Source organism: Aythya fuligula, chromosome 4 (assembly GCF_009819795.1).
Source record: "Aythya fuligula isolate bAytFul2 chromosome 4, bAytFul2.pri, whole genome shotgun sequence".
NCBI lineage: Eukaryota > Metazoa > Chordata > Aves > Anseriformes > Anatidae > Aythya > Aythya fuligula.
Window position 1 is genome coordinate 9,851,803 of NC_045562.1, and position 13,634 is coordinate 9,865,436.

Consider the following 13,634-nt stretch of genomic DNA (forward strand, 5'->3'; position numbering starts at 1 on the left):
CTAGAGGCAGCAAGACCACAGAAGACAGGGAGCAGAATCAACAACTGGAGTGAGAAAACTCTAAGGTCAGTATTGAGCCTGACTTGAAGGTCAACTTCTTATCTTCCTAGAGAAAGAAATACAGCAGAATGTGTCTCTCTTCTTTAAAGCTACTTTATCTTTTTTGCAAAGAAGGATTTATGGGAAAGGCTATGTTTGTCACTCTCAAATACTTCTGTGCACATGTAGCCTCAAGATTAAAAACCTGCTTTTGAAAAATGGCCAGCTACCCCTTGGAGAGCTTGGCTAGCTAATGCTTCAATACATTTCCTAGTTTCTGCTTGACCCAGGAGGAAGGATTTAGGTGGGTAGTGGGAAGGTCATTGGAGTGGCGGGAGTGAGAGCAACTCAGCATGCTGCTTGCTGAAGGAGAGCAGACAAGCACAAAAAGGCAGGGAGAGAGGGTAGGACACCTAGAAAGGTTTCTGTGGTGTGGAGAGATGAAATGATCTGGAAAAAAGGATGGGAAAGTCCAACAGAATAATAGTTCACCATAAAGGGACAGGAGAAGATGAGGACATTCATGTTAGGGAGGCATGAAGCAAAAGAACCAGTAGACATAAAAAAAAAAAAAAAAAAAAAAAAAAAGAACTAATTTGACCTGTTAACGAAATAAGAGAGCACCAGGGAGTGGAAGGTGAGAAGACAACCGGTCAATAATTTTTAATTGTTTGTTGCTATTATCACATATTTTTTGCTTTGGCAAGAAAAGGTGAATTTGGATTTGATATCCCCATACATGGAAGAAGGGCCCTCCTGATCCAAGTGTCAGAGCACAAGTAGTGTGCACTGCACTTGAGAGGAAAGCACAGCCTAAAAACACACACCAGCAATTTATGCTTCAAATACTGATATACTGGTTATCCAAACTCAATTGGTTTTTGTAAAATACGTATGTGTATATATATATATATATATATATATATATGCATGCATACATGTCACAGAACAGCAGCTGCCAGAGATGAACAATTCTGATATTAAAGTTCAAGTGTCTCCAGGGTGACTGGAAGTCTATTGTCCATGGAATACTGTTCTGATAGCTTCCAAACTACTACTCAGGAGGATAATTATTTCACCCTTTTATCACATTTAACTAGAACATTCATACCCTTCCATGTGTATGTGCAACCTTCCTTTCCCTCAATTCATCAACTTACTGGATAGAGTTCTCAATGCGTGTGATGGTGAGGAAAGCTGCTAGGTTTGCCGTGTAGGAGGAGATGACAATCAAAGCAAAAAGCCACCATGCCCCCATCATCAGTCGTGTTGCCAGGGTCGTATATGGGACTTCTCCTCCTGTGGGGAAGAAGAAAAAGCAAGAGTTTTAATTTGGCAGAAGGAAGCCCAGATCTTCATTATTCAAGCCTAGCACCAGAGAACTGTACCCCAAGGTTGGCAGGGTATTTGTTTTCATAAAATGAGCAGGATTTTGGAGCCACGCTTTCCATGCAATATAAAACACTGAAGGACATGCACAGTCAGCCATCATTATTGTATTTAATCTCTTTTGCTGTTGTGTCTTTAACTGCACTTCATCCAGCTGTTCTGTCCAGTAATGGCAACAGACTTTGAAATCTCAGAACAAAAAGAAGAAGGAAATTCTTACAATGTTCTTTCCTTACAGATCTTATCTACAAATGTTAATTAAGCTTTTCTTATATTCTTGAGAATATGAAGTTAAAAAAACACATCAAAACACAATTATTTTTCACAGTTCTGTAGCAAAGCAGATGCTCATGAGAGCCATACCTATGTGTACCACTTGCTACAAGTCCACCAGGACACAAAAAAAACATGTGCCAGAGTGCAAAATAATTTTGTATTCCCATAGCTACTTTTCTTCAGAATTTAAATGCCATGAAAACAAAACATTAGCAGCAATTAAATCTACCAGCTCTTTAGTGGCTCACAGGATCTGAGCTGCTCACTACTGCTCATATGAACAGCAAGCCATGAAAAGCATTATATTGTATGCAAATAGCTGCCCCCCAAACATGGAGTCTTTGAAATAACCTTCCAGTTAAAAATGTACAAACGCACAGTTTTTTAGATGAAAGAAAATGCATTCTTTTATAAATACCCATTATGTCTGTAGTGCAAGTTTTGTCACAGCTACAAACAAATGGGAAGGCTAGGTGAATCCAACAAACACCCAGAGTCAACTGCTAAAGATGTTCACCCTTTCCCTCTCCCCCTGTACTCAGCACTTTGAAAAGTGGTCATTATTTTGATGGAGCTTTCTCAGATGCAAAATCTTATGGTAGTATGATAGCTGAAATTTTCATAAGCAAAGCAGCTTGTTACAGATTTAATCACGTATAAGTATTTCATACTGGATCTTCACTTACGTAAAAACTTCTTCATGTTTCCCTAGTAAATGGGAAGACAAATTATAATGACTCCTATTCTAAGTACAAATAATTTTTAGTTGTGAACACAAACTGTCTAGACATTTAATCAGTGCTTGAATATGAGAGACTGCCTTACTGGTTTTGTTCAGTGTTTGTCCTACCTATCTAAAGTACTGGGAATTCTGCATCATCATACAAAAAACAAATCTGAAGCTTTTTTTCTACCTCAGTCACGTGGAGTTGTGCCACGTGTGAAATAGTAACTGACTCCATTCATTTATATTTTAAGTGCATAAGTATTCAAATTTTTGCCTTTTAAGAATTCCAGTACTGAAAGACAAAAATATATATTAGACCTCTGCAGTCAGAAATAAATTTCTTTCTATTTCCAAGATGCTATGTAATTATCTGAAACAAGAATCTTCCAATCAGATCAGGAGATATTATTCCAATATGAGGACTTCCAAAGATGAACATTAACTTCAACATCTGAAGATTTGGTTTTCCCCCTTGCATAAATTTTAAATGATTTTTAATAGGACATTTCCACTTTACAACAGTTTTTGCAATGTCTTTGGAATATTTCATTTGAAAATGATTTTTAATCAAATGAAAAGACATCTATATCAATTTATTGGAACAGGCTGTTTGTCCTTTTAACTTTCAGGTGCCAATCCTTGCAGATAATTTTGTATTAGGTTGAAATGAGTAGAATGATAGAGGAGAAGCCTATGATCTCCTGGGCATCCGTGCATTTTCATTTTTCAGCTTAATGAGTAAAACTTTAAGTTCCCACATTTTTTATTGAAATGAAATGTCAGAAAAGAGAGGACCACTGAAAGTCAAGCAGCTGTCTTCTGGGTAAACTCAAGTTTCAACTGATGATGCTGTTCAACAAGTGATCATGAAATCCATGACAGATCCCTCAGCAACATCATTCCCCTACTGTTCATATAGTGGAGTTTTCCCATACATCAGTAGGGTTGTCCCCACCATTCACTGCTCTCTCTTCTTTATTAACACTCATGTTAACAACCGATTTTAAATAACTGTGAGTGCTGATCATCCCAGTGTGTTTAGTTCACCTAGCTGTTCATGAAGAAAGTCTTGTTCCTAATTCATACTTACATCTTGTGTACCAGCAGCCAATAAATGGAACTTGAGGACAAAGCTTGGATGTAAATACAAGAAACACAGACCAAAATAATTCAGTGTCCCTGGCTCAACCTGACTCAAAAATCTTTGCACTGATGCTTCTTAAAACATTGCTAAAGGACTGATATGGCAGCTGCAGGGGTGTATGATTTCTAAACACAACAGACAGGCTACTCCACCTATCCTAGTGAAGGAAAGAAAGAAACAAAAACCAAAGGAGATCTTTTACTGCCATAGAATCATTTCTTTGGCATCTAATAGGAGAATTAATGCCATACAGTCTTGTTTTATTGTACTGTTTGCTAAAACACTTCCCTCACCCTGACAGCTCACCTTATGAAATGTCATCGTTCCTTTCCCCCAATTTTGTTTCTAGGGATAAAACTCTCTAGAGTTTTGTTGTTGTTGTTTTTGTTGTTTTTCCCAGTCCAAATTTACTTGGTTTCTCAGTTCAGAAGAGCACTGAGTCACTGAAGAGAGAAGTAATCATTGGTTTTCCATTAGTGTTACGGGGAAAAAGAGCTACAGAACCAACAGCTGCCATTCTTAACATAAAGTAGCATGCGTGTAAACCTCCCAGGGCTCTGCTTCATGGAAGCATTCCCAATACCAAGTATGGATTTCATGTATGTGTATGCTTTTATGTATCACAGCATATATGGGTGGCTTTGCACAGGACAGATATGTACGTACACACACACACAGGGCAAGGGAGGAGGGAGCCAAGAAGAGAACCCAGTCTCTCCCTCCTGTCTTTCTTACTATACCACTAAAGCTTAACCTGTAATGGCAAAGGGTGCGAGCAGGTGTCATGTAACCACAAGTTGGTGACCAGAGTAAAACCCGTCCTACCACACCTCATTCCCACAGGAAAATTAATCCATGTGAGCTAACATGCTGGCTGCAGTTACACCAAAAAGACTACTATCATAGTCTGCCAAGCAACTCCTAAAAATACTGAGCTCCATTCATGGAACAAATGGAAATTAAAGATGATACTCAGCAGTCCTGGAGTTGCCTTGTAATGCAGACCTCAAATGAATACAGAGGCTGTATTATTCTTTAGACTTGGCTCTCCCAATACCCTTGCAACACACAGAAGTGTATAAAGGAGCACAAATGGCAATACCTATAGATCACGTATTTGTGACTACAGCTCCCAGTATAATTCAGTCAACACTTTTGATGTGTACTAAAAATCATTTAAAAACTCAACTGCCTTTAACATTTTTAGACTGCATGTGCAGGGATGAAAATATATTTTCCAGAGTAAAATAAACTAGCAAAAAGCAATCTTACTGGGAACTTTTTGAAATAGCTGATTTACCTTAGAAGTGACAGTAAAAGCAATTACTTTTAGTCCTCCCACTCTCATATAATGTAGCTCTCCTTCATTAATCCTAGGCTGGTTTAATGCTGGCCTACTTCAGATGACAGGCTTAGACTGCAACTTATTTTATCAGTTTTTGTTTATTTCCACTTCCTTCCAAGTGCTTCAAACTAACTATCATCAGGCAAGAAAAATAATGCATTGTCTAGGCAATGCGAGCACTATAATGTATAATTATGACAGACCTAAATATCAGAAAAAGTCACCTTAGGAGATAAAATGTTAACCTATACAACGCCAGTACAGATTTCTAATACCTTTGAAGTCATTCCTGCCCATTAGCCTTAACGGTTTAAAGTAAAACTGGTAATACAGGATTACAGACAGGATTTATAAAATCATGAGTCAAAAATGGCCAAAACAGGAAAGAGGAGGTTCACAACCTGGTGAGACCTCGGTATTCTGTAATTCTGGATTAAACTGAAATAATTCAAAATGCAGAGACTATTTCTCTAGACACCTTGTTTTCATGGAGTTATCAATTGCTTGTTTCAAGGAAAAAATATTCATCTATGTAGTCCAGAACTTGGAAAACGTATCAGATAGAAGTCCTTATTGACAACAAAAAAAAACGGTGAACTTTCATGAAGAAGTTTTAACCACAGTTAGCATTTCTGAGGTCAGGTCTGGTGGCAGCCATCTTGTTGAAAAGTGATGCAATTTTTGTCATTAGCCATCCAGGGAGGACATCTGCAAGATAAGATCTCTCTCTGATTCAATATTGATTTAACAACATCAATGGGAATGCAGAATATTAACAACAACAAAAAATATTTGTTTAACAGCTCAAAAAGCATTTATTATTATTATTATCATCATCATCATCATCAATATTATTACTAAAGCAAATAATCTGACAGCATAGAGTCCACAAACTGAAAAACCTCAGAGTGGATGTGTAATTAAGTTAGTTCTATTGCGTCAACTCTAAACCTAATCTGGGTAGCTCTACATGACCTGACATTGTAGTTAACTGTTTTAACTGTTTGTTTTCTGTCCCTCATTTTCCCTTGGGTTTGAATGACAAAAATAATGACTTCTTAAACAACTATACACACACAGAATAGACATGAAAGACCATTATTTTATGTCCCAAATTTGAAAACACCATTAGATGATGTTCTGGGGGTGAGTTAAGAGCCAGAGTAGGAGTCTATTGCAGCTTCTCCATACACGAAGAGAGAGGCCCTAGCCAAAAGGCTCTAGGGCCCTTCCTACAGTGATGACACTAGGACACCTGTGATGTCTATTTGTGAAAAATATAGCTGTCAGTGAAAATGCAAAGACCAGATTCTTTACATTTTATAATATAAGAAATTCAATTTGTCACCTACACTTACCATCAACAGCTCTCACTTTATAAACATATCTCAGTTGCCAACAACTTTGTCAAATTTCCATCATTTAAGCTGATATAGTCTCTGCTAGAGGTCAGCAGTGAGCTGAATTGCTATTTAGGGAGTTTTAGCCAGATTTTTTTTCAGATAATTTTGAGAAACATGAAAAAGATGTTAACTGCGACTGCTTTGCTGAGAAACTAGCAAAGCAGGCATCTTAATTGTGCTTGAAAAAGAGAGGTGAAGAAATAATAGGGCAGGTTATTTGAGGACAGGTTTTTGTTTTTGTTTTTCTTTTTCTCGCAAAAATTCTGCCCACATTCAGTGAATTATTGGCCTTTGAAAAAAAACACAAAGGACTGGGAGTTGGCTGCAGTTTAGCCTTTAGCTTGTTAGAACAGTCACATCAATTATGCTGTGCATCTGCAATTTCCATTTCCACATATATTAAGTGGGGAGTTCTGCTGCAACAGTTTAGATCAATGTACATCCTATGTTTGCTGTGTGAAAGGGGCATTTAATAGAGAGTGGGTGTAAGGGGAGTAGTTTTTATTAACAAAGAGGCAAAGGCATTTTATATTTTAGCTATTTTTGCCATGTGAAACAAAACCTAAAGTTTGACAGAGCTCTGTTATCTTTACAAAACTCTGGAAAGCACAGCTCTTCAAAGGCAGAATCTTTCAGGGCATTAGCTACCCCTATTGTTCTGTTAAAAACTTTCTTGATAATGTAAAATCTCTCCTGTTTTCAATTGGAAATGTTCAATTCGGTATAGGACAAAAAATACTTTATAGTCAATGAAGCCTGTACCTATTTCTACCAGCTGTGAAATAAATGCAGCTGGGAAGTTGTTGGAAAATCTCTCATCACACATTTTTCTTCCTGTCTTTTCACTTTGCACCCAAACTTTTCCATTCTTCCTTGAATTGTACAGAGCACATTCATTTCCATAAGCTATAAGCTGGCATGTCATAACCTGAGTTTCTAATATTACATTGTATGCTGCAGGTAATACCCACTGACCACAGCAGACGTTATGTGTATTCTTCAACAGGAGAATACAACTCCTTGAATTGGTAATGCCTTCCAAATAAGCTTGTAAATTAGTAGCTGCATTCCCTAGACTTGCAAATCTTGGCACATTGCGCAGCACTGGGAGTAGAGAAGGAACTGAGCATGAGGCAGAGTTGGTGGCCAGCTTTTACAAGGTCTGGACAGGTTCAAGAGCCAACTGAACATTTATACATAATGTATAAATGAGAAAGTAAATGAGAAACAAGAGCCATTTCAAAAGACATATTTGAAGCATTTAAAAAAGTTGAAATGTTTCTATTTTCTCCTTCTTACCACAAAAATAATTTAGTGGAGCCATTGTAAATTCATAAAAATGTTGGTGTTCATTAATCTTCAAATTAGAAATATTAGACACATTTTTGATGTCTGTGTATTCGTCTTCCTAGCATACAGGTTGATAGAGACATTTTCATATGGCTATTCCAACAGCATTACAGCTCTTCTGAATTTATAGCTGGCATATATTTTTTTCTGAACACTAGTCCTTTATATGTCATCAAGCAACGGTTAAGGGACAAAACAAATATATCACGTCCTTGTCTATACTGAATTTTTCCTTGAATTTCCTCTGTTAACAGCTTCCAGCAATATTCTCTCTCTCTCTCAAGGTACTGCTCAGTGCATGGATTGGGTGTAGCTCCCAGCAACACATTATAAAGCATTTTTCCACATGCCATTCTGTCCTCTTGTGTACACTTGCTCCCCAGGTAATTTTTCCTGAGTTTTGTAGCTTCCAATTCTTCACTGAAATCAATGTTCCCTTTTCTTTCCATCTGTTCTATATGTATGTTCAAGATATTGCAGCATGGGTAATCTGAGACTTAAAACATACATCACTCAGGTTGAATTCCCCTATTATATCTCACATTTTCCCTTACTCATTACAGATAAGCAGTAGAGGAGCCAATCATCCTCTACTCCACTGTGATTTGGTGGTCTGAAAAAAAAACATCGACTTCTATCTCATTTTGTGCTCCAGTCATTAGCATGCTCTTCCGCAAGAAATCAAGATCGATTTCTTCCAAGTTTTAAATTTTTCCAAAATACCTAATTCAGTCTTGGCACAGTGCCACTCTTCTTCCCCTTTTGCCCACCCTGTCCATCTGTCTTTCAGTACTTCATAATGTTATATGTTGGCACACTAATCACATGAAACTTCCTACTAGATTTCAGTAACATAACGAAGAAAAATTTATATTTGTGAATTAATTCAACTGTTCTTGTTTACTCCTTGGATTTCTGGCACTGGTCTATAGGCAATTAAAGAATAGGTTCACTTTGTCATTTGGTGCCCTGACTATTATTTTTTTGTTTCTGTAATGTCTTAATTTTGAAATAAACTATCACTTACTCTCTCTCATTTGTTTTTGTTAGTGTAATGATCCCCCAACTAATCTCATTACATTTACTCCCTGGAAGAATGTTTCCTTTCAGCTGAGTGGAAGGCACAGCTCCCATTGCCCTCACAGAAGGGAAGCAACGATCCACAGAAGAAAGATCTCCTCATTTATTCCTCCTCTTTATATGACAGGGACGATCTTTCTTCTCCTTCAGGCTTATTTCAAATCCCTCCTAGTCATCTGTACTCTGTAAAGTAGTTTGAGAAGCTGTATCTAATACATACACACAGAGCCTTATCAACAACTCTGGAAGCCAGCTAACCTGGTGGTATATGCACGACCTCATGCAGGTAGATCTAGGCTCCCTCCATCCTCCTGAAAAGGAGGCCAAGCATGAGCCAGCCCCAGTCTGAAAGAGGTATCACTTTCTTACTTTGTCACTCTTTGTTGCTGCTGGCCAGTAATTACCTCCAAGTTGTATTTCATATCTTGGCTCAAAGAAGATAGAAGACAGCATTTCATCCTATTGTCCACTTGGATGACCATTCTTTCTGTACAAGGATGATCTGTCTATATTACATGGCTGCTGGGCTCCACAGATACACAATCATTTCCTGTATGTGTACTTGTACAAACCCCTCTTATGCTTCTATACAATTTCTTTTTATTTTCTAATTTTTCATCAGAAATATCTACGTAGGTATTTTTCATGGGAAAATTTCTGTGCTTGAACGTAAACAAAACTGATTGTTTCTGTGCTGTATTAAGGTTCTGGTACTCCCTTTAGAAGGTGACAGATTGCCTATATTCTGTTTTTATATTCAATTGCCCTCTACTTCTACCTCTGATGTTTACATACTGTCAATATTTCTTTCTATTGCAATATAGCTTCTGATCAAGACTCAACTTCTTTCCTGGATTAGAAATAGTGATGTTTCTCAAATTCTTTAAAATGAACTCATTTTCTCTGATGTTCATAGCAGTTTTTCCTTTTCCCCCTATCATGAATAGAAAATTCATGTAGAAAAAGTCTTTTTTTTTTCTTCTTTTTTTTTCTTTTTTTTTTTTTTGTCTCTGGCAAGGAAGAAAATATGGCATGCTACTTCTTTCACCATTAGCTTTCTGTCATTGGTCAAATAATTGAATTTAGACTTGTATCAGAAAGAAACTCTTGCAAACTCCCTCTGAAAATCCTCCATTTGCTACTGCTGTGCATCTGTTCAGACGTGCCTTTGGCATTTGACTTACATACTAAGGCTCATTGCTCGGCTCTATTTCCTCATTAATAGGAAAAGATTATCCATGCTGAGATTTCAAATGCTGGGGCTAATCAAGCACCAGTGGCACTGCCACAAAGCCCTCATCAAATTGTGGCTTGGTGCACCCCCCTCAGAAATCTGGTCAGAGGGCTTTAACATGCAGCCTGGTGGACGAACAGAAATATTCCAAAGCTGGCTCAAATGACTACCCACAAACTATTTCACTTGAAACACAGGATCTTCAGCTATGTTCCTTGAAACCCTCCTATGTGAGGCTAGAAAATGTTCTACCATGGAAAGGGCTAGCGTTCCCCATGAAGATTGTTGAAAGATTTTCAGAATACTGCAGTGTTGGCTTACCACTGGGGGAACAAACTGCAAAGTGGTTATGAATCTGAGCCTGTTATTTCTGTTAGATTATTTTTCTGTCTTCCAATACTAAGCTTGCCCAGCTTGCTGTCTCTGCTGCAATGGCTTAATTCTAGTGACACAGGGGTAATCACGCGGCAACCAGACTCCTTTGCAAAACTGCCAAGATACAGCAGTAACTGTCATAGTTATCCTTGATTCAATTTTTGTTTGAAAATTAATTAATCTGTACATTTCTATCAGACACAGCTATTTAATACGTGCTTCCATTCATATTTTTCTCCTGCTTTTCTCCCTGGATCTTGATTTGTACAATATAGTTGTTAAAGATAAAAAATAATTTGTGACAATAGATCAACTAAGGACAAATTAAGAAGAGCAATGAGATATAACATCCCTTTAGTTAAATGGAATTTGTACCTATATAGGTCTTCTTTAACAGAGTCCTAATCATCAGGTACTGAATACAGCCATTCTACAATGCTCACCATTTCCATTTTGAAAATGAATGGGTCGGAATCGCTTTTAAATTACTCCTAAAGTGTGACTACATCCTGCATGATTCAGCCTGAGAATGATCTAGATAGAAATGTGCTCTGCCTGTTCCTACTTATAAAACTGCTGCTTCTTTATAACCGTAAACCATTCCATAAACCAAAATCCTATTCATCCCAAACATAATGATCAGATTTGCAGGGAGGAAAGTAGAAAATGACAATAGACAAAATGTTTCACGGGAAAAGCAATAACAAGTCAAGACCAAAATTCAATGGAATTTGTTTAAGGCTACATTAAATGGAAATTCAAGTCTCTGATTAAAAGTGAGAACTGTACAATGAGGAACATTTTTACTTTTTCTAGTCAGAAATTTTTAAATAAAGACCAAACATTTAAATATATACTGAAAGTATATAAAAAAAAAAAGGTCTAATAGCTGCTTTCCAGAAGAAAAAGATCTAATGTGATAATGGAAAATCTAACCTCTTTTCAGCTGAGCTGAGATTCCAATTTTCCGCATCACTAGCAATGATAATGTTACACAAACAGTATTCAATCATTAAATTAATTCTCATTAAATCAATGTCCTTAAAGGCCAAACAGTCCTTTAATAATTACCTGATTAAAATGATGTTAGCATAACATATTAGTTATACTGTATTTATAATTCCCTTCCCAACAATAAATTGTTTCCTTCCACCCATCTTGCTGAAATTGTGACAATGAGGTAAAAGTTGGGAAGGGAGGCACATCACATCACCACACAGCAAATGCCTGTGGGTTAGCTGCTCCTGGTATCAGTGATATTTCAGCTACATGTATTTGTCAGATTTGCATTTCTATTACATAGCACGAAATCTCTGAGTGCAACAGGAATTAATCCCTGTCTTTTAAGCCTAGATCCAAAAAATAAATTATTCCTTTCAGATATTAGCAACTGCATAGTGATCAAATTCAATCTTTCTGCAGAATTTGCAAAATGTGATGTTTTCAATTGAAAATCAAAGTGCATCATAGATTAAAAAATTATACAAGCAACAATGTGCAGTAATTTAATGCCAATACATTGCAGTGACTTGTGCAATACAATTACACAGAAAAAGGGATGGATAGATTTTACAATGCTCCTAAAAGTGAGGAAATAATTGCACTATGAAGTGCTGGAAAATGTATCATAAAAATATGTTTCATTTTTCAGTTTTGCTGTCATTACAAAAGAAAACGTATGACTAGCTAAAGCTGGGAAATGGAAACAACTCCATATACTTACTGAAGTTACTGGAAGCTCTTAGATGAAGCACTTTTAGACTTACGCTATAGATATTCAGATACTCAAATATCACTCTTGATATTTGAAAGCAAACCTCTTGATTCTGTATGACCAAATTTCAACTGTGAGGCTTCTGCACACCTCTGATGAGCAGGTCAGCCTAAAATTCATGTACTAATGCTTGTGAAATGTCCTGTTATACCAGAAGACTTGGCAGGGTTTCAAATTTAATTTTGGGGTTACCAAATCCAGCACCATTGAGTTACATGATCATAAATAACTGCAACAGGCCTAGCAATTTTCCCAATGGTTGTTTGCTCAGAAGTTCTGACCAGATAATCTTCTGTCACCATTTTTACAACATAGGACAATAAATGTTCCTTATATAATTATGAATACATGTAGCTGCCAGCATTGATTAGAGCTCAATGTGCATGTGTAAAAAACACAAAGAACTTCTGGGGATCCTCTTTTGCAGGGCTGTGATGTGTGCTTTTATGATTGCACCTCACTGCATGCCTGTATAAAGGCACTATTGGCAACCACTGTGAATACATCAAAATGATATATGCTGGCTATTATTCTGGAGAATATTGGCACTTGGTCTTAACAAATAACCTTACACAGTGGCAACCTTCTGATTAGATTTCAAGAGATGCTGAGACCCAACCTCCCTGTTACTGATGGCTGGATACACATGCTCTGAAGTCTCAAACAATCAGCCACAATTAACATCTCTGGTACACATTCATAAAGTGGTTAAGAAGCAAAGTGTCATACATCGTTTTACATAGTGGTGGCCTGGCCTTTCCCTAGCCTACTGGCTGTTATCTGTAGTACCTACTGGGATGGCAAAAGGAATTGTGCACAATGGACTGAAAACAGGCCATCTGCACATACAATTAACATTAAACTGAACAATGTCATTAATGAGGTATTAAAGTGCTGCTTTATCTAAGAGCCTGTCATTGAGGACATTATAAACACGAGGGAGAAAGAGTCCACTTTGGCTGAAAATGAACAACTATGAACAAAGCAAAACAAAAGACAATTCAGTGAGAGCAGAAGGACAAACATAATTCCAGTAAAGCCTCTGCACTACTTTTTCCCATTTTTTTTTTTTAACCTCTATACAGGTTTTTAACTCCAAATTTTAGGGTTGAAGGAAATTTAAGAAAAGACCACATACTAGAAATTTTTTTCTTTCTTTTTCTTGGACTTTCAATGTATTACACAATACTTTATAAATCTCCTCTTGCAAGATTTCCAAGCATCCATCATCAGTGTGGCACCTGACTATTTCAGAAGCAAGTGAATCATGTACAGTTTTCATGTCACTAATTCTACTTATCCTTTAATTTTCAGACTGCTTCCTTGCACTGAACTCCTAACCTTACAGAATTCAACCATCACTAATATAGAAACTCTAGTTATATTCCTAGATAACACATTCTGAATGTAGCCTAAAATTCCACCTTCAGTACATCCTATAACGTTGTTATGGGATCTCTGTTAAAGGGATCTCTAAAACTCATGATGACCTAAAGTA

General features: G+C 37.0%; 1 protein-coding gene across 1 annotated transcript in view; it reads right to left on the minus strand.

Moving 5' to 3' along the window:
* The window catches only part of GRID2 (glutamate ionotropic receptor delta type subunit 2), a 709,039-nt gene that overhangs the window by 96,311 nt on the left and 599,094 nt on the right, over window positions 1-13,634 (minus strand). Inside the window, exon 12 of the mRNA XM_032187515.1 lies at window positions 1,200-1,338. Coding sequence (XP_032043406.1) covers window positions 1,200-1,338 — 139 coding nt within the window. The remainder of the gene's footprint in view (window positions 1-1,199; window positions 1,339-13,634) is intronic.